The sequence below is a fragment of the Danio rerio genome, chromosome 20 (genome assembly GCF_049306965.1).
Source record: "Danio rerio strain Tuebingen ecotype United States chromosome 20, GRCz12tu, whole genome shotgun sequence".
Lineage (NCBI taxonomy): Eukaryota > Metazoa > Chordata > Actinopteri > Cypriniformes > Danionidae > Danio > Danio rerio.
The window spans coordinates 58322501-58345000 of NC_133195.1; the positions used below are offsets into that span (position 1 = coordinate 58322501).

At 43.3% G+C, this 22500-nt stretch overlaps 2 protein-coding genes across 9 annotated transcripts in view; one reads left to right on the forward strand and one right to left on the reverse strand.

Annotated features, from left to right (window-relative positions):
* Positions 1 to 22500, reverse strand: part of evlb (Enah/Vasp-like b) — a 54272-nt gene that overhangs the window by 14144 nt on the left and 17628 nt on the right. For 6 of the 8 annotated variants that reach the window (XM_073932260.1, XM_073932259.1, XM_073932258.1 and 3 more), the window contains 4 exon segments: positions 19072 to 19240; positions 18691 to 18868; positions 3901 to 3964; positions 2646 to 2707 (listed from right to left, as the gene is read on the reverse strand). In XM_073932260.1, the coding sequence (XP_073788361.1) occupies positions 2646 to 2707; positions 3901 to 3964; positions 18691 to 18868; positions 19072 to 19240 (473 nt within the window). 8 annotated transcript variants of the gene reach the window in all.
* Positions 8780 to 10277, forward strand: LOC141379482 (uncharacterized). Its single transcript, XM_073933880.1, has 2 exons — positions 8780 to 9547; positions 9650 to 10277. The coding sequence occupies exons 1-2, from the start codon at positions 8871 to 8873 to the stop codon at positions 9735 to 9737; spliced, it is 765 nt and encodes a 254-aa protein (XP_073789981.1). The 5' UTR covers positions 8780 to 8870; the 3' UTR covers positions 9738 to 10277.

Sequence of the window (22500 nt, forward strand, 5' to 3'; positions counted from 1 at the left end):
GATTCTGTGCCGAATAGCTCCTGTTTGAAAGTGAAAATGAAAGCCAAGACCTTTAATTTTTTTAGTATCTTAACTACATATTTATAGGCTGTATTACCAAAACAATATTATATTTTTAGGGTAATGGTGTCATTAAATATGATGCCAGACATTCAAAGCTTAATTTTAATATCTCAATAATAGCTTTGAATGTAAATATGTTGTGACAGTATGGCGTTTTATATGAGAACGGTCAGAATGAGCAGTATGGTAATTCTAATAGTTACAGAATTCTAGTTCCACTGTTAATATATCCTCCTCTCATGTCTGTGCTAATGCAGAATGAAGCGAGTGCACTGATGCCCATTCTGACCAATCACAGATGTTTCTGCTGAGCTCCTGAACACACAGGCGTTCAGCTCATGCTGATCTGCTCTCTCATTGGCTGCAGCTCGTCACTACATCTGACCACATGTGGGGTTGAGTCGGCCGACTGCTCTGGAATATTTAGCATGCTGAATGTTGGATTTCCGTCTGCGAGGTGTCGGCGACGCGTCAGCGAGCCTCGTTGATGCGTTGTTCAGTAGTTCACACATAAAGAGCGGCGAGCGCCGAGCACCCGCAGATTTCTTCCCGATCACAGCCCGATCTGTCGGCGAGCTCGTTAACTTCCAAATCGGGCTCAAATCAGGCTTAAAATCCTCTAGTGTGAACTAGGCATTACAGTACTCGGGTATACAGTAAATCAATAATCAGGTGTAGAATAATACTGCACGCTCTTCACTGTGTACATAACAACTCAATCAATGTTATTAAAGTTGGTGAAAGTTTTTAACGGCTGCACGCTTTCAAAGAGCTCATGCAGTCACGGGCCTCAACAACACATGATCCATTCTAATGCAGACTCACTGTAGGATTGAGTGTCATCCACTAATCCAGGCTTCTCTTATTTAGTGCATGTAGTTAAATAAAATCCTCCTAAACATATAGAGATGCATTAACATTTCCATCCATTTATAAATTAAACGCAACTTTCAGATGGCAACAGCAAAAAGAACACTGGGTTGGACACACATCCCTAATGCTAGCCTATTACAGAGAGGTGGATAAGATTACAAGAATAATGTGTTTGCTTCCAATATCAGGAGAGCAGATCAGCCTTATACAGTATAGAGCCAGGACAACCCTGAAGAAACGCATTAAAGGCACACACACACACACACACACACACACACACACACACACACACACACACACGCAGAGCAGAGCAGAAGTAAAGTCAAATAAGCTGAGCTGTGTATTGTGCTCTGAGGAGCCTCACAGCATTCACATTCAATAATTAGATGGGAAATAACACTGTGTAGTACACTAGTCTCAATCTGCACCCTCCTTCACTAGCTAGTGCAGATTAGGGTATCAGCCATTTTAAGTGGGAAAATACTTCAAGTGTACTAAATCAGGCGACGCAGTGGCGCAGTAGGTAGTGCTGTCGCCTCACAGCAGGAAGGTCGCTGGTTCGAACCTCAGCTCAGTGTGGAGTTTGCATGTTCTCCCTGCGTTCACGTGGGTTTCCTCCGGGTGCTCCGGTTTCCCCCACAATCCAAACACATGCGGTACAGGTGGATTGGGTAGGCTAAATTGTCCGCAGTGTATGAGTGTGTGTGTGTGGATGTTTCCCAAGGAAGGGCATGCGCTGCGTAAAAACGCACTGGATAAGTTGGCGGTTCATTCCGCTGTGGCGACCCCGGATTAATAAAGGGACTAAGCCGACAAGAAAATGAATGAATGATTGAAGTAAATAATTTGTGCCCTGAAAAGATAGCATTGATATGCACACTACATATGCTCCCTTAACAGGAATATGAATCACGTGGCCTAAATAATCAAATATACCAACAAATGAGAGACGTTTCCCTGATTCTTGCAGTGATTTATTTATTTTTAACATGATGAAACAGAGCTAGACAGGATAGCGTGAATCTGGCAGACATTTACAGTTGTTTAATGGTTGAAATGTTGCTGGAATATGAAATAGTTCAGCTGTAGTGCACTTATAAAACTCTATATATTCATTCATTCATCTTTCTTCGGCTTAGTCTCTTATTAATCAGGGGTCGCCACAGCGGAATGAACCACCAACTATTCCTGCACATGTTTTACACAGCAGATGCGACCTTTCTGCTGCAACCCAGTAATGGGAAACACCCATACACACTCATACACAAGGGCCAGTTTAGTTGATTCCCCTATAGCACATGTGTTTGGACTGTGGGGGAAACCGGAGCACTTAGAGGAAACCCATGCCAACACAGGGAGAACATGCAAACTCCACACAGAAACACCAACTGACCCAGCCGGGGCTCGAACTAGTGACCTTCTTGCTGTGAGGCCACAGTGCTGCCCACTGCGCCACTGTGCTGGCCTTAATTACCAGATGAGAGTGATCAGTTCTGCTGCTGTTCATGAACTCCAGTGTTGATGATGGACAATGTTCTCATGCCACATTCGGTGTAGTGAACCCAGCTCATCAGTGCCCTTACTAGTGCACACGCCCTGCTGATGTGCTGATTGAGACGCAGCCATTCCATAAGTAATAATTCAGTCAAAGCTGATTGATGTGTATGTATATGTATCTGTATTGCGCAGAGATGTAGTCGGTGTGGTACCTGAGTTGGAGGACCGTCTCTCACGCTCGATGTGTGCCTGCATCTGCTGCATCTCCATCTGCCTGCACACACACACACACACACACACGCGCACACACACACAGACACACACTACTGTCATTCATACTGCTCCCTCATTGGACAGCAGTGGTTTGATCTGTAGACACTCTGAAAAATCATTTCTTAATGAGGATATCGAGTGTGTGGGGTAGAAACGTCTATGTGTATGTGTGTGTTTTAGGTGTGTGTGTTTTCAGTGTGTGGTTGTGTGTTTCTGTATGTATGTATATGTCTGAGTGTGTTTTAAGTGCGTGTTTGTGTGCCTATGTATTGTAGGTGTGTGTGTGTGCACGTGTGTATGTGGGTGAGTGTGTGGTTGTGTGTTTCTGTATGTATGTGCGTGTGTGTGTGTGTGTGTGTGCATGTGTTTTTAAAGTGTGTGTGTGCGTGTGAGTGTGTGTTTTAAGTATTAGTGTGACAGCATGTGTGTGTTTGTGTGTGTTGGTGTTTTAAGTGTGTGTGTGTGTGTGTGTGTTTTAAAGTATGTGTGTGTGCTTTAAATGTGTGGGTGTGTGTGTGTTTTAAGTATTAGTGTGACAGCATGTATGTGTGTGTGTGTGTGTGTGTTTTTGTGTTTTAAAGTATGTGTGTGTGCTTTGAATGGGTGTGTGTGTGTGTGTGTGTGTGTGTGTGTGTGAGTGTTTTAGGTGTATGTGTTTTAAGTGTGTGGTTGTGTGTTTCTGTATGTATGAGTGTGTGTTTGTGTGTGTGTGTGTGTGTGTGTGTTTTTTTGTGTTTTGAAGTATGTGTGCGTGCTTTAAATGGGTGTGTTGTGTGTGTGTGTGTGTGAGTGTTTTAGGTGTATGTGTTTTAAGTGTGTTGTTTTGTGTTTCTGTATGTTTGAGTGTGTGTTTGTGTGTGTGTGTGTGTGTTTTTTTTTGTGTTTTAAAGTATGTGTGGGCGCTTTAAATGGGTGTGTTTTGTGTGTGTGTGTGTGTGTGTGTGTGTGTGTGTGTGAGAGAGTGTGTGTGTGAGAGTGTTTTAGGTGTATGTGTTTTAAGTCTGTGAGTTTTAAGTATATGTGTGACTGTGTGTGTGTGTGTGTTTGTGTTTTAAAGTATGTGTGTGTGCTTTAAATGGGTGTGTTTTGTGTGTGTGTGTCTGAGAGAGTGTTTTAGGTGTTTGTGTTTTAAGAGTGTGGTTGTGTGTTTGTGTTTCTGTATGTATGAGTGTGTGTGTGTGTGTGTAATCATACCGTCTCTGCACCTCCAGCTCTTCTGTACTCGGGCCATTCTGAGCCTGACGCTGAACAGCAGGACCTGAAAGAGAACATCCACACACTGAGAAATATAACAGATACATCACTGGTGTGTGTGTATGATTGTGTGTGTGTGTACTTGTTTTTATATCCCAGTGGGGCTTAAACCTGAATGCACACCGACTAATGGGGACCTGAAATTGAGATCCCCGATGGGCATACATGCGTATAAAGCAGTGTTTCCCAGCCCTGTTCCTGAAGGCACACCAACAGTACATATTCTGGACGTGTCCCTTATCTGAGCATTCAGTTCAGGCTGTTCTGATGAGTTGATTCAGGAGTGTTTGATTATAGAGAGGTTGAACATGTACTGTTGGTGTGCCTTCAGGAACAGGGTTGGGAAACAGCGGTATAAATCACACAGAATCAAGTATTATTGAAAATGTAGTATGGAAATGCAGACTGTTTCCTGTCAGGGCTGGGTTTTGGATATATACACTAGATATCGCATAGGGACCCTGAGCATGCGTCAATAGCGCCGCCATATTGGTACAGTGCTCCCAGGACAAGTGTCATTCAACCGCACTAGTCAAGAGTGTTATTACGTGAAGATGCGGGACTTTAGCGCTGTCTACGAGTGTAGTAACAAGCAAACAAAGAAAACAAAGCACAAAGGCAGAACATTTCATAGGTAATATTAAGTTTTTTCTGTTTTTGAATGTTCTGAACTTTTGTGCTAATCAGGTAACGTTATTGATGATAACAGTCACTTACTGCATTCACCATACGGCAAAGCAGCTCCAACTCGCACTAAACACTCGGCTTATGCTAGTTTTGTTGAATAAAATCAGCAAACAATGCAGGAGAAATATGACAACGAGACGCTGCGCTGCCAGAAACTTGTATTATTGTCGGCTAACGTTAGTGAAAGAGTCGTTCATAACGGAGATTCATTCACAAACGAATCGCTCCCTCCGTCAGTATGAGCAGTGAAAGCAGGAGAGGAGCTGTGTTTCAGCACATGATTAGATCAAGTTTAACAGGGAGGGTGAATAGGACATTTCTGTACACACAAACACAAGCTCTTTGTCAGGAATGCCTGTGATCACTGATCCATCAATGTAGAAAAGTGATGTCAAATTATCATTTTCCTAATTAGAAAAAAAATTACACACTAACATCCAGGAAAACTCCCGATCACAGATATATGTGTATATGTGTATATCTCTGGCTTTGGATGGCCACAGTCCTCCACTGTACCTTGGTCCCGCATTCATTTCAAAGGAGCGCTACCCTGTAGCAAGATGGCGGCGCTATTGACGCATTCCGTCCAATAGACAACAATAGGCCAGGCGACATCTAATGTATATATCAATGCTCGTTTTCTACCCGCCGCGCCCATTCCCGCTAACAGAACAAAACCGAAAACCACCCAGCTATACAGAGTCCAAACAGCCTATAACATGCTGTCTGTAAAAACACACACAAACACCAAGCAAGTGACACACACACACACACATAAACACAGCCGTGGGAATGCAGACCTCTAGTTGGGGAGAGAATATAGGGGTTTTATAGTGAAAACATCATCATGTTTGTCCCCATTGGGATATAGGATCAAGTCTGTGTGTGTGTATGTGTAAAGGTATGTGTATGTGTTTGAGTGTGTCATCAGTCTACATCAGCAAACTCATGAAGAACACAGCTTACAGACACACACACACACACACACACACACACACACACACACACACACACACACACACTCATATAAAGCATGCAGACGCTCCAGTCAATCTGCCAGAAACTGAAGAAAGGCTGTAAACAGTCATTTCAGCAGTGTCTCAGGTGTAAATCACAGTAACATGATCACAGACGACACCTGGAGGACACCAGAACACACACACACACACACACACACACACACATGTACAGTTTCTCCTACTCAGTTGTGCATTTATGCGCTTCTTGGTGTCTCCATTAAGCATTTGTTACGCCCATATCCAAATGCCTATAATACAGGAGGATGGAAACACAGCTAGAGTCCAGGAGACGACTGCAGGAGGAGCAGATCCTCTGTCATCAACATGCTGAATATTCTAACACACCAATAACACAACCATCCCTCCAGATCAGCTTTCAGGAAAACACCAGAACCTGATGCCATCACACACACACACACACACACAGGCACACGCACGCACGCATGGAGATCCTCATGACAGTGTGAGCTTGTGTTTGTTTGCCCTCTCTCTCTCCAGAAGGTGATTACCGTCATCAGATCTGTGATCTCCGTCAGTTCTGCTGTAATATTCGGTATATCTACATGCACACTAATGACAGACGATGAACATACCTGATGAGCAAAGACACCTCATGAGGAATAGAAGACATTAAACCAGGCAGGACAAAAACACCCTAGCAACAACTTAGCAATTACATAGCAACACCCTAGCAACTGCATCATCCCATTATTATAACCAAAGTTACAAGTTCCTCATTCAGCGGAGGGGGTCCGGTTCGGGGAGCACAGGATTTCATCTGTTATTGGCAGACGATGTTGTTCTGTTGGCTTCATCAGACATGGACCTTCAGCATGCACTGGGGCGGTATGCTGCCCAGATCAGAATCAGCACCTCCAAGTCCGAGGCCATGGTGCTCCACTGGAAAAAGCTGGTCTGCCATCTCCAGGTTGGAGGAAAGTCCCTAAACAGGGTGGAGGAGTTCAAGTATCTCAGGGTTTTGTTCACGAGTGAGGGAAGGATGGAGCGTGAGATTGACAGTTGGATCGGTGCAGCAGTAATGCGGTCCATGTACCGGTCTGTTGTGGTAAAGCAGGAGCTGAGCTGAAAGGCAAAGCTCTCCATTTACTGGTCAGTCTACGCTCCTACTCTCACCTATGGGCATGAGCTTTGGGTCATGACTGAAAGGACAAGATCTCGGATACAGGCAGCTGATATGAGTTTCCTCCGCAGTGTGGCAGGGCGCACTCTTATGGATAAGGTGAGGAGCTCTGACACCCGGGAGGAGCTCGCAGTAGAGCCGCTGCTCCCCCACATCCAGAGAAGTCAGCTGAGGTGGCTCTGGCATCTGTTTCAAATGCCTCCAAGACGCCTACCTAGGGAGGTGTGCCAGGAATGTCCCACCGGGAGGAGGTCTCGGGGAAGACCCAGGACACGCTGGAGGAACTATGTGTCTCGGCTGCCCTCTGGATCCCCCTGGAGGAGCTGGAGGAAGTGTCTGGGGAGAGGGAAGTCTGGGGTTTTCTCCTAAGACTGCTGCCCCCGCGACCCGGCCCCGGATAAGCGGATGAAAATGACATGACACGTTACAAGTTACCACATAGACACTCCTTAGCAACCTCACTGAGATTCCATAGCAACCGCAAACACACCCTAACAGTCACATAGACACTCCCTAGCAACTACTCAATAGTTACCACAGACACACCATAGAGACAACACAGACATACTCTAGCAACAGCAAATATTGTCCCTAGTTACCACCAAATATATTTCTGGGTGGTCTAGCAACTGACCACATAGACACTCCTTAGAAACCACATAGATACACTCTAGCAACTATCCAAACAGTCCTTAGCAGCCACTGAAACTCACTAGCAACCACTTCATAGCTACCACAGGGACACCAATTACACTTCCTAGTTACCAAACAGACATGCCCTAGCAACAACAGAGACACTCTCTACTTACCACTCAAGATATTTCTTAGCAACCACACAAACATTACCTAGCAACTGATTACACAGACACACCCTATCAACCACATATTCACTCCCTAACAACCACTCTCACACACTCTTACCACACAGGCATGTTTAAGAACACACTAACACATCTCTTGGTAACCACACAGACATTCTCTAGCAACCAGCCTCACAGATATTTAAAAGGTATCACACAGACACTCCCTGGCAACCACACAGACAGTCCTTAGTGATGACTGCACACAGTCACATCTCAGTAACATCACAGACTCCCCACAGAGACACTTTTAAGGAACAACACATTCGGTTACCACTCAGATAGTCCTAAACAACAACACAGATGTTCACATGGTACCACAGACAGTCTCTAGCAACCAAACAGACAATTCCTTGCAATCACTCCCTAGTTACCACAAGCATGTATCGGCAAAAATTCATTCACTCCATAGTTACCACACAAACATGTCCCAGCAACAACACAAACAATACCTAGTTATCATTCGGATATTCCTTAGCAACCACAGACATTCCCTAGCAACTGACCACACAGACATTCACAAGGTACCCAACAAACACTCCCAATAAACAACATGGACACTCCCTAGTTACCACACACACAAGTCTCAGCAACAATACACATAGACTCCCTAGTTACCACACAAACATGCACTAGCAACAACACAGGCAATTCCTAGTTACCACTCAGACATTGCTTAGTAATCACAAAGCCATTCTCTAGCCACCGACCCCACAGATATGTATGAGGTACCACAGAGCCACTCCCTAGCAACCAAACAGAAACTCCCCAGAAATCTCTCCCTAGTTACCACACATATACATATTCTCAGCAACAATATATCCACTCCCTAGTTACCACACAAACATGTCCTAGCAACAACACATGCACTCCTAGTTACCACACTACCACAGAAACTCCCTAGTTACCACTCAGATATTCCTTATAAAACCACACAAACATTCCCTAGCAACCAACCCTAACATTCATGAGGTATTATACAGACTTGGTCTAGCAACCACACTCACTACCAGGCAATCACTCCCTTGTTACCACATAGAAACATCTTAGCAACACAAACACTCTTTAGTTTCCACACAAACATGACCTAGCAACAACACAAATTCTTCCTCATTCGCTAAGTATTTGTCTCTCCTACTTAGGGTGACCAAACCCTTAATACATTTATACAAACAAAGCTGCTTTAAAAACGGAGAAGCATCGATGGAGGCGTTGGAGCTGGAGCTGGAAGAAGTGGAGTCCCAGATCCGCGCGCTGGTGGTAAGACGGTCGCGGCTACGGGAACGGCTTCTAGCCGTACCTAATGCTAAGGCCGTCTCATCACCTAAGGTACGTGGAAATTACAACCACATCATTCCCTCTACCTCAACCCCGCGTCCTTCTCTGTCCAGGCCCAGCGCACCCGGGGCGCGGCTCAGCCAGGCGTCGTTCACGCCGACACCCGGCTACCACGGCGCCTGGGTGCAGCCGCGCAAGGTGCTTCCCAGATCCCGGGGCAGAACGTCTCCGCCTGTGTTCGAGATCTCCACGGAGAACCGCTTCTCCCCTCTCCGCGAGTCGGGTCCCGATGTGGCCATCATCGGTGACTCGATCGTTCGTCACGTCCGTGCCGCCTCCTCAAAAGGTAATAAAGTACGTACTTTCTGCTTTCCTGGTGCCCGTGTGAAAAATATTTCTACACAGATTCCAACCATCCTGGGCGCTGCCGAGAGCCCTGGTGCCGTTGTCCTCCACGTGGGGACAAACGACACCGGGCTCCGGCAGTCGGAGATCCTGAAGAAGGACTTCAGGAGCCTGATCGAGACGGTTCGACGCACCTCGCCCGCCACGCAGATCATCGTTTCTGGGCCGCTTCCTACCTACCGCCGAGGAAATGAAAGGTTCAGTAGACTTTTAGCTTTGAATGAATGGCTAATAACATGGTGTAAAGAACAGAAATTGCTCTTTGCTAATAACTGGAATCTTTTCTGGGAGCGTCCTAGGCTCTTCCGTCCTGACGGCCTGCACCCCAGTCGAGCCGGAGCTGAACTCCTGTCGGACAACATCTCCAGACTACTTCGCACCATCTGACTAGCAGGTAAAAATTCACAAAATTCACACTATAGCCACCTAGACTCTTGTTCACCCCACTTAAACATCAGTAACGCATATCTGGCGAATCCTATAGAGACTGTGTCTGTTCCTCGTATTATTAGATTAAGAAATAAACGTACTGTGTGCTCCAGGAAAAATCTAGTAAGAATCAAACCAGAAAAACCAGTAGAAAGTGAAAATACAAATTTCGTAAAACTTGGTCTCCTAAACATCAGGTCACTTGCACCTAAAGCACTTATCATTAATGAAATAATAACAGAAAACAATCTTAATGCACTCTGTCTCACTGAAACCTGGCTGAAACAAAATGACTATATTAGCTTAAATGAAGCAACTCCTCCAGGATTCTTATATAAACATGAGGCTCGTCAAACTGGTCGTGGTGGTGGAGTTGCATCAATCTTTAGTGATTTCCTTAATATTAAACAGAGAAACGGACTTATGTTTAGCTCCTTTGAAGTATTATCGCTTAATGTTCAGCTTCCAGATACTATACAAAAACCTATGTTATCTCTCGCTTTAATCACCATATATAGACCCCCAGGACCCTATGTCAAATTTCTAAAAGAATTTTCTGATTTTATTTCTGACTTACTAGTCAAAACTGATAAAATGCTAATTGTAGGTGACTTTAACATCCACATAGATGACGCTAATGATACATTAGGCTCGCGTTTATGGATTTAATACACTCACTTGGGATAAAGCAAAACGTTGTGGGTCCAACCCATCGCTTAAAGCATACATTAGATCTAATTCTGTCTTATGGAATCGAGGTTATTGACGTAGACATTATACCACAAAGTGATGATATTACAGATCACTACCTCTTACTATATAAGCTATGTTTACCTGAAATCAGCAAACCCGCTCCAATACTCCGCCCTAGTAGAACTATTGTTCCGTCAACTAAAGATGAATTTATAAATAACTTACCTGATCTCTCTCTATTTCGTAATGCACCCGCAAACTCAAATGATCTTGATGTAGTAACCAGCAGTATGGATGCCATCTTTACTAGCACACTAAATACTGTGGCACCCATAAAATTAAAAAAGGCTAGAGAGATTAAAACTATACCATGGTATAATAGTCATACTCGTGCGCTCAAAACAGCAACCCGCGCCCTGGAACGTAAATGGAAAAAAACTAATTTAGAGGTCTTTAGAATTGCGTACAAAGACAGTATGTCCAGCTATAGGAGGGCTCTAAAATCTGCCAGGACCGAGCACCTGCGCAAACTGATAGAAAATAATCATAACAATCCTAGATTTTTATTTAACACCATCTCTAAATTAGCAAATAATCGGTCATCCTTGGAACAAACTACTCCACCGCAAATTAGTAGTGATGACTTCATGAATTTTTTCAGTAATAAAATAGAAGGCTTTAGACAGAAAATAGGAGATGCCAAACTTTCTGCACCGGCTTATACTCCAAATCCTGTAAATATTTCATTAAATCATAATAATAACCTACACTGCTTCAAAATCATAGAACATGAAGAGTTAGTGAAAATTATAAATAGCTCTAAACCAGCTACGTGTATGCTGGACTCAATTCCAACAAAATGACTGAAAGAGCTGCTACCTGCTATAGGAGAACCTCTTCTTAACATTATCAACTCTTCTTTATCTATAGGCCATGTTCCAAACTCTTACAAGCTAGCTGTTATTAAGCCTATTATTAAGAAACCGCAACTAGACACCAACAACTTAGCTAACTATAGGCCTATTTCAAATCTTCCATTTATGTCTAAAATACTAGAAAAAGTTGTTTCCACTCAATTATGCTCTTTTCTGCAGACGAACAATATTTTTGAAGTGTTTCAGTCAGGTTTCAGGGCTCACCACAGTACAGAAACCGCCTTAGTGAAAATAACCAACGATTTACTCTTAGCTGCTGACCGAGGGTGCGTCTCGCTATTAGTTTTACTCGATCTTAGTGCGGCATTTGATACCATTGACCACAATATCCTCATAAATCGCTTAAAGTCTACAGGTGTCCAGGGACAGGCTCTACAATGGTTTAAGTCATACTTAACTGACCGCTACCAGTTTGTAAATCTTAATGGACAGCCTTCACAAATCTGCCCAGTAAAGTATGGGGTGCCTCAAGGATCAGTTTTAGGCCCTTTACTGTTTACAATTTACATGCTACCTATGGGAGACATTATTAGAAGACATGGGATCAGCTTTCACTGCTATGCAGATGATACTCAATTATATATTTCCACTAAACCTGACGAGACGTCTGAACTTTCTAAACTAACTGAGTGTATCAAAGACATTAAAGACTGGATGACAAACAATTTTCTTCTCTTAAACTCAGACAAAACAGAATTATTACTTATTGGGCCTAAATCTTGCACACAGCAGATCTCGCAACTCAATTTACAATTAGAGGGATACAAAGTTAGCTTTAGCTCTACTATAAAAGATCTGGGTGTCATATTAGACAGCAATCTAACTTTTAAAAACCATATATCCCATGTCACAAAAACTGCCTTCTTTCATCTGAGAAATATCGCTAAATTACGAAATATGCTATCCATCTCAGATGCAGAAAAGCTAGTCCATGCTTTTATGACTTCGAGACTGGATTACTGTAATGCTCTATTTGCTGGCTGCCCAGCATCCTCTATTAACAAACTTCAATTAGTGCAAAATGCAGCAGCCAGAGTTCTGACCAGGTCTAGAAAATATGATCATATAACCCCAATTTTATCCTCCTTACACTGGCTGCCTGTTAAATTTCGTATTGAATTTAAAATATTACTTCTCACCTATAAAGCTCTAAATAATCTAGCTCCTGTTTATCTAACCAACCTTCTGTCTCGCTACGAACCAACTCGCTCCTTAAGATCTCAAAATTCAGGGCTTCTGGTAGTACCTAGAATAGCAAAATCAAGTAAAGGAGGTCGAGCCTTCTCTTTCATGGCTCCTACACTCTGGAATAGCCTTCCTGGTAATGTCCGAGGCTCAGACACACTCTCCCAGTTCAAAACTAGATTAAAGACCTATCTGTTTAGTAAAGCATACACTCAATGCATCACCTAGCAGGTTCCACACTGGCTTCTACATCTTGCTTATATACACTATGAACAGCAGCTACGCTAATTATTCTCTTTATTCTCTATTTTCACCTGGGGATACTCATCCCGAGGCCCTCAGATTAGGCGGAGTCACTGATTGGATCCAAGACCAGCGACGAGATGATCCCAAGGATTCCATATCCGGGACCAGGCCATATCCTGAGCTGCTGCTGCGCTGATGGTCGTGGGGAGTGGAGAACATGAGTCTGATTCCAGCGACGCTCCAGGGACAGACGAGTCTTCATTGAGGCCATCTTCCAGCATAAACCACGACGAATGAAGTTCTGCACAAGACTTTTGGCCAGCGGAGAAATTAAAATGGTCGTGCCCAACTGAGTCTGGTTCTCTCAAGGTTTTTTTTCTTCACTCCCATCAGGTGAAGTTTTTTTTTCCCTCTCCGCTGTCGCCACTGCCTCGCATGGTTCAGGATTGGTAGAGCTACACATCGTTGAATTTGCTGTTCAGTGTTTGAACTCTCAGTAATGATTAAATCACACTGAACAGAGCTAAACTGAACTGAACTGAACTTAAACACTAAAACCTGAACCACACTGTTCCAATTACTATGACCATTTATGTGAAGCTGCTTTGACACAATCTACATTGTAAAAGCGCTATACAAATAAAGCTGAATTGAATTGAACACAGACATGTCCTAGTTACCACTCAGACAATCTTTAGCAACCACACATACACTCCCTAGTTACCACACAAACATATCCTAGCAACAACACATACACTCCCTAGTTACCACACAAACATGTCCTAGCAACAACACATACACTCCCTAGTTACCACAAAAAGATGTCCTAGCAACAACACATACACTCCCTAGTTACCACACAAAAATGTTCTAGCAACAACACATACACTCCCTAGTTACCACACAAACATGTCCTAGCAACAACACATACACTCCCTAGTTACCACACAAACATGTCCTAGCAACAACACATACACTCCCTAGTTACCACACAAACATGTCCTAGCAACAACACATACAATCCCTAGTTACCACACAAACATGTCCTAGCAACAACACATACAATCCCTAGTTACCACACAAACATGTCCTAGCAACAACACATACAATCCCTAGTTACCACACAAACATGTCCTAGCAACAACACATACAATCCCTAGTTACCACACAAACATGTCCTAGCAACAACACATACAACCCCTAGTTACCACACAAACATGTCCTAGCAACAACACATACAATCCCTAGTTACCACACAAACATGTCCTAGCAACAACACATACAATCCCTAGTTACCACACAAACATGTCCTAGCAACAACACATACAATCCCTAGTTACCACACAAACATGTCCTAGCAACAACACATACAATCCCTAGTTACCACACAAACATGTCCTAGCAACAACACATACAATCCCTAGTTACCACACAAACATGTCCTAGCAACAACACATACAATCCCTAGTTACCACACAAACATGTCCTAGCAACAACACATACAACCCCTAGTTACCACACAAACATGTCCTAGCAACAACACATACAATCCCTAGTTACCACACAAACATGTCCTAGCAACAACACATATGCTCCCTAATTAACACTTAGACAATCCTTAGCAACCACACAGCCATTCCCTAGCAACCAAACCCACACATATTCACAAGAGACCACGCAAACACTCTTTAGCAACCCCACACCCCCCGAGCAATCCTAGTTACCACACAAACATGTCCTAGCAACAACACATACAATCCCTAGTTACCACACAAAAATGTCCTAGCAACAACACATACACTCCCTAGTTACCACACAAACATGTCCTAGCAACAACACATACAATCCCTAGTTACCACACAAACATGTCCTAGCAACAACACATACACTCCCTAGTTACCACACAAACATGTCCTAGCAACAACACATACACTCCCTAGTTACCACACAAACATGTCCTAGTAACAACACATACAATCCCTAGTTACCACACAAACATGTCCTAGCAACAACACATATGCTCCCTAATTAACACTTAGACAATCCTTAGCAACCACACAGCCATTCCCTAGCAACCAAACCCACACATATTCACAAGAGACCACGCAAACACTCTTTAGCAACCCCACACCCCCCGAGCAATCCTAGTTACCACACAAACATGTCCTAGGAACAACATAAACAATCCCTAGTTACCATTCAGATATTACTTAGCAACAACACACACATTTCCTAGCAACCAAACCAACACATATTCACAAGGGACCACTAAGACGCTCTTTAGCAACTATCACTCCCTAGTTACCCCACACATGTCCTAGCAACAACACAGACCATTCGGATATTACTAAGTAACCACACAGACATTCCCTAGCAACTGACCCCACAGACATTTATGAGGGACCACACATACAAGTCTCAGCAACAACACATATGCTCCCTAGTTACCACAGAAACAAAGACACTCCCTAGTTACCACTCAAACATTCCTTAGCAACCATACAGACACTCCTTAGCAACCAAGCCCACAGACGTTGAGGAAGCAGCAGACCAGCGTACAGAAGCAGAGGATCGAGCACAGCAGCGACAGTGATAATAGAGAGAGCGCACAGAGAAGCAGATGAGGAGGAGGAGGAAGAGCAGACGAGTGTGTGTGTGTGTGTGTGTGTCTGTATCTGTACATACAGGACATGCTGAAGAAGAGGAACCTGCTGCTGCAGACGCAGAAACACTGGCAGATCCAGCCGCCGCTCACCATCACCATCACCATCCTCATCCTCACCGCTATACTGCAGCAGTGTCCAGTTTCTGACCCGCGAAACACACACCTGCATGACAACAGCCGGCCGGCGGGCGGGCGGGCGCACAGCAGCGGCTCCGGTTACTCTGTGTATGTGTGTATATGTGTGTGTGTGTGTGTGTGTCTGTGTGTGTGGTGATGCTGTTTATGATGTTGTCGACACCAAATTCTGATCTGTAATTTTAGGGTGAACTGCCCCTTTAAGATCAAATAAACAGAATATACAGCATCACATTAGAACAAGAGCCGCAGAGTTACTTTAGTTCCTGCACTGAGATTCACCCTCAACTGAACTGAATCAGTGAATCATTTATCTCCTTGCTTTGACCACATCTGCAGGTTTCCAACATTGCTCTAAATATCTTCTTTTGCGTTTAACACAATAAAGAGGTTAGCCACAAGAAAAGAGGGAGCAAACAGACATTTTAGGGTGAATTGCATGTTACTGTGAAAATTCACACTGAACTGAACTGAATCAGTGAGCTAAATTACTGAATCACTTCATCTCCGTAAAGCTGTTTTCACACTGAACTGAATCAGTGAATCCTTTATCTCTGTGAAGCTGCTTTCACACTGAACTGAACTGAATCAGTAAGCTGAATTACTGAATCACTTCATCTCCGTAAAGCTGTTTTCACACTGAACTGAATCAGTGAATCCTTTATCTCTGTGAAGCTGCTTTCACACTGAACTGAACTGAATCAGTAAGCTGAATTACTGAATCACTTCATCTCCGTAAAGCTGTTTTTACACTGAACTGAACTGAATCAGTAAATCATTTATCTCTGTGAATCTGTTTTCACACTGAACTGAATCAGTGAATCATTTATCTCTGTGAAGCTGCTTTCACACTGAACTGAATCAGTAAGCTGAATTACTGAATCACTTCATCTCCGTAAAGCTGTTTTTACACTGAACTGAACTGAATCAGTGAATCATTTATCTCTGTGAATCTGTTTTCACACTGAACTGAATCAGTGAATCATTTATCTCTGTGAAGCTGCTTTCACACTGAACTGAATCAGTAAGCTGAATTACTGAATCACTTCATCTCCGTAAAGCTGTTTTTACACTGAACTGAACTGAATCAGTGAATCATTTATCTCTGTGAAGCTGCTTTCACACTGAACTGAACTGAATCAGTAAGCTGAATTACTAAAACACTTCATCTTCGTAAAGCTGTTTTTACACTGAACTGAACTGAATCAGTGAATCATTTATCTCTGTGAAGCTGCTTTCACACTGAACTGAATCAGTAAGCTGAATTACTGAATCACTTCATCTCCGTAAAGCTGTTTTCACACTGAACTGAATCAGTGAATCATTTATCTCTGTGAAGCTGCTTTCACACTGAACTGAACTGAATCAGTAAGTTGAATTACTGAATCACTTCATCTCCGTAAAGCTGTTTTTACACTGAACTGAACTGAATCAGTGAATCATTTATCTTTGTGAAGCTGCTTTCACACTGAACTGAATTAGTAAATTAATTACTGAATCACTTCATCTCCGTAAAGCTGTTTTTACACTGAACTGAACTGAATCAGTGAATCATTTATCTTTGTGAAGCTGCTTTCACACTGAACTGAATTAGTAAATTAATTACTGAATCACTTCATCTCCGTAAAGCTGTTTTCACACTGAACTGAATCAGTAAGCTGAATTACTGAATCACTTCATCTCCGTAAAGCTGTTTTCACACTGAACTGATTCAGTGAATCATAAATATCCGTGAAGCTGCTTTCACACTGAACTAAATCAGTGAGTCAATGAACAGAATCAGTGAGTCATTTGTTTCCATGAAGCTATAGGTGGAATGTCAGTCACCTGGTTATACTTAAGTCGCTTTACAATGAAGTTGTTGATGACCACCTCAGTGAATCAATGAACTGAATTAGTGAAACATTTCATCTCTATGTAGCTGCTTTCACACTGAACTGAACTGATTCAGTAAATCATTTATATCAGTGAAGCTGCTTTCAAACTAAACTAAATCAGTGAATCAATGAACTGAATCAGTGAAATAGTTCATCTCCATGAAGCTGCTTTCACACTGAACTGATTCAGTGACTCATTTATATCCATGAAGCTGCTTTCACACTAAACTGAACTGATTCAGTGAATCATTTATATCCATGAAGCTGCTTTCACACTGAATTGAATCAGTGAATCATTTATATCCATGAAGCTGCTTTCACACTTAACTGAACTGAATTAGTGAATCATTTATTTCTGTGAAGCTGCTTTTACACTAAACTGAACTGATTCAGTGAATCATTTATATCAGTGAAGCTGCTTTCACACTGAACTAAATCAGTGAATCAATGAACTGAATCAGTGAGTCATTTATTTCCATGAAGAGTCGCCTGGTTATACTTCAGTTGCTTCACAATGGAGTTTTTGATGACCTCCTCAGTGAATCAATGAACTGAATCAGTGAACTGAATCAGTAAATCAGTTCATCTCTGTGAAACTGCTTTCACACTGAACTGAATCAGTTAATCAATTAACAGAATCAGTGAACTTAATGAGTGAATCAGTTCATTTCAGTAAAGTTGCTGTCATACTGAACTGAATTGAACTGAATCAATGAATCATTTATGCCCATGAAGCTGATTTGACACAATCTGCAGGTTTCCAACATTATTCTAAATATCTTCTTTTGCGTTTAACACAATCAAGAGGATAGCCACAAGTAAAAGGAGAGCATTTTAGGCTGAACTGCTCCTTTAATGTACAACTAAACAGAATAATGTCTGTATTAGAACAAGAACACTGAACTGAACTGATTCAATGAATCATGAACTGAATCAGTGAATCAGTTAATCTCCTTGAAGCTGCTTTCACACTGAACTGAATCAGTGAATCAGTTCCTCTTCGTGAATCTGCTTTTACAATGAATTGAACTGAATCAGTGAATCGGTTCATCTCCATGAAGCTGTTTTCACACTGAACTGAACTGAATCAGTGACTCGTTTATCCCGGTCTGCGCTGCTCAGACAGAAGTGTGTTGTGTTCCAGCGTGTCTGCGGTGATGCAGGTGTGTCCTCACCTCCGTCTTGGCTGCTGAGCACGTTGAGGGCGAACAGCATGGCGTTGGAGAAAGTCGTGGCTTCCTCTTTACTGGCGAAGTTCAGGCCGTAGACCTGCCGAGCGTCACGCCACTGGTGGAACGTCGGAGTCGCCTGGTTATACTTCAGGCCCTTCACGATGGAGTAGTTGATGACCACCTGAACAACACACACACACACATTAATAATGTAACACACACACACACACACACACTGATGGAGTAGTTGACGACTACATGAAACACCAGCGCTATTACTGAACACCGTCAGCTTGAGTGTGTGTGTATGTGTGATCAAGTGTGTGTGTGTTTGTGATCATGTGATGTGTGGGATTAAGTGTGTGTGAATATGTGTGTGTGTACCTGCTGGTCCTGCAGTTTGACTCCCACCACGCGGAATGTGTTACTGGTTGTGTTGTGGTAGATGTTGATCCGACTGAAGCCCTGCTGGCCCGGTTTGATGGGCACCCATTTCTTGCTGGTGTCATCGTAGACCATGACGGAGGCTCGGGCCTGACAGATGCTCTGCTCGCTGAAACACACACACACACAAACACACACACACACACACACACACACAGAGCGGTCAGTCAATGACGCTCAATGAAAACACCACCAGAGCCTGATTTCAGCACAGCACTGGCCTCATTAAACTGAACACATGAGCCAACAAACACCAGCATCAGCACAGGTCAACACACACACACACACACACACACACCCACACACACACACACACACACACACACACACCCACACACACACACACACACACACACCCACACACACACATTGTGGTCTGCTGGTAATCATACAGTGCAGATTAATACAGTAGAACAGCACAAGCTGAAGAGGCTGAAACGATGAAATGGACAGCCCAGTGTCCTGACGTAAACCTGATTGAAAATCTGTTATGATAAATGAACAGAAACAAACATTTCACTGATAAAAGTGAAATAATATATGAATCTCATGGCCCTGTGTCCTGACTACACACACCACGAGACCAGAGTCCAGTGAAGAGCAGTGTGTGTGACACAACACAACACAACACAACACAACACAACCATTTAAATACCAGTCATTCAAAAACACCAAACAATAACAAAACAAACACACACTCACACACACACACAATAAAATAACAAACACACACACACACACAAACACACACACACACACACACAAACACACAAACACACACACACACACACACACACATAATAATATAACAAACACACACACACACAAACAAACACAACCACACACTCAACAGTCACACAAAATACACTAAACAGACAACAATAAAACACACACACACATACAACAATACAAAACACACAACAATAACACAAAACACACACACACACACACACACACACAATAAAATAACAAACACACACACACACATACACACACACAACAACAAAAAACAATCACAATCACACACACACACACACACACACACACACACACACACACACACACACACACACACACACACACACAACAACAATAAAAAACAAACACACACACATACACACACACACACAGCAAACACACAACAATAACAAAACACACAACAACAAAACACACATACACAATAACGAAAAACACACAACACAACACACACACACACCGCACAAAACACACACAATAACACAACAATAACAAAACGCACACACACAACAATAACAAAACAAACACACACAATAACACAAAACATACAGACACACACAACACAAGACACACACACACTACAGTAGCAAAACAAAAATGTGTGTGTGAGTGTGTGTGCGTGTGTGTGTATGAAGCAGACTCTTACATGTATTGAACTTGTGTGTGTGAGCGCTGCATCAAACAGACTGAGATGCTGCTGAAGAAACACTCTGACACACTTACAGAAATGCTGAGTCCACTGTTACATAACCACACACACACACACACACACACACACACACACACACACACACACACGCACACACACACACGCGCGCGCGCGCAGAGAGAGACAGAAGATGTGAGAGAACAGGAGGAAGACAGTGTGTGTGTGTGTGTGTTAATGTATTTGTGAGTATATGGTGTATGTTTGTATGTGTGTGTGTGTTTCTGTGTCAGTGTTAATGTGAATATTTCTCAGTCTTTAGTGTGTGTGTGTGTGTGTGTGTGTGTGTGTGTGTATGTGTGTGTGTGTGTGTAGCATTCTCAGAAACACACATGCTCACTGAGATGTTTCTCTTAATAAAGATGAACTGAAGAGGCAAATCAAACAACACACACACACACACGCACACACACACACGCACACAGAGGTCATCATAGGTGTACAGAATAGTCCCGCATGTCACTGATTACAGTAATGTTATTCATCAGACTGCGCTGCTATTGGCCGAGAGCTGGCGGATGTGAATAACAGCAGAGTGAGCGCTCACAGCACCGCCTCTCCTCTACTACAGCCACAATCACAGTAAATCTGCTTTACAGTAAATCTGCTGAGCTCCTCATCATCTGCACAGATCACAATCAACACGAGATGAGCTAATGTGCATATGGAGGCTTCACCACGCTCAGATCAACACACACACACACACACACTGACCACCGACAGCGGATGACTGCTGGAGCTGTGAGAGAACTACTCTTGAGCATTCAGCGGAGGGATACGGAGCACTCCAAACCAGCCGGAACTACTTTATCCGTGCCCTCATCTGACAATAACACCTGAGAGTGACCATCAGCCAATCAGAATGCAGCAGAGTGTGCAGTGTGTGTACTGTTTAATAAGTGTACAGAACTACACACTATCTGTCTGACTGAAACACACAGACGGATCTGACCTGACCTGATCTGTGTGAGGTTCACTGTGTGTGTGTGTGTGTGTGTGTGTGTGGAGCATCAGGCATCAGGATGGTCTGGTGTTACTATGGGATGCTGGAAGGTCTCCATGGTAACAGAGCCTTCGGGAAGCAGCACAAAGCCTCTCCTGTCTGTGTGTCGTCTATTATTCAATTCACACACACACACACACCTCTATAGGGCACTGTGTGTGTCTGTCCGTCTGCCCTACTGTACTAATGACCTGATTATTGATTTGCTCAGCTCTCAAACACAGCACAGCAACACACACACACACACACACACACACACACACACACACACAGTCCTATTCCTCCAGTGTGAACAGATCAGGGTCATGTATAAACACATGGGGATCTGTATCGAGCAGACTGGACAGGTGATTGTGCGCAGCCTTCATTCATTTCTTTTCAGCTCAGTCCCTTTATTCATCTGGGGTCACCACAGCAGAATGAACCGCCAACTTATCCAGCATAAGTTTTACACAGCGGATGCCCTTCCAGCTGCAACCCATCACTGGGAAACACCCATACACACTGCGCAGCCTTCAGTTAAACATTTCACTCAGACACTGAGCTAATAAAGCACTCCACCTCATCATATCCGCCATCATCACTCATATTCCTCTGCTGTATGTTTGCAGCGCAGCGGCGGCTCTCAGCCTGAGCCAGAGCAAACACACCGTCATTACAGCAGTCAGACTGCAACAGCGCTGCTCTTACTCTGGGTTTGTGTCTCGTTTCTAGTCTAGATTTCTACAAACTCTTACATCAGTCAGCATCATCTAGACCAGTAGATAATCCAGCACCCCAGTGTGCTCCTGCAGTACTCCTAGTACCCCAGTATGCTCCTCCAGTACCCCACAACCTCTCAGTTCACCAATATGCTCCTCCAGTACCCCCAGTATGCTTCTGCAGTACAAACAGTATCTCCCAG

Coding starts and splice junctions, on each gene's coding strand:
- LOC141379482 (XM_073933880.1), top strand. CDS start 8,871: ATGGAGGCGTTGGAGCTGGAGCTGGAAGAAGTGGAGTCCCAGATCCGC. Junction 9,548..9,649: donor TACCGCCGAGGAAATGAAAG/GTTCAGTAGACT, acceptor GGAGCGTCCTAG/GCTCTTCCGTCCTGACGGCC.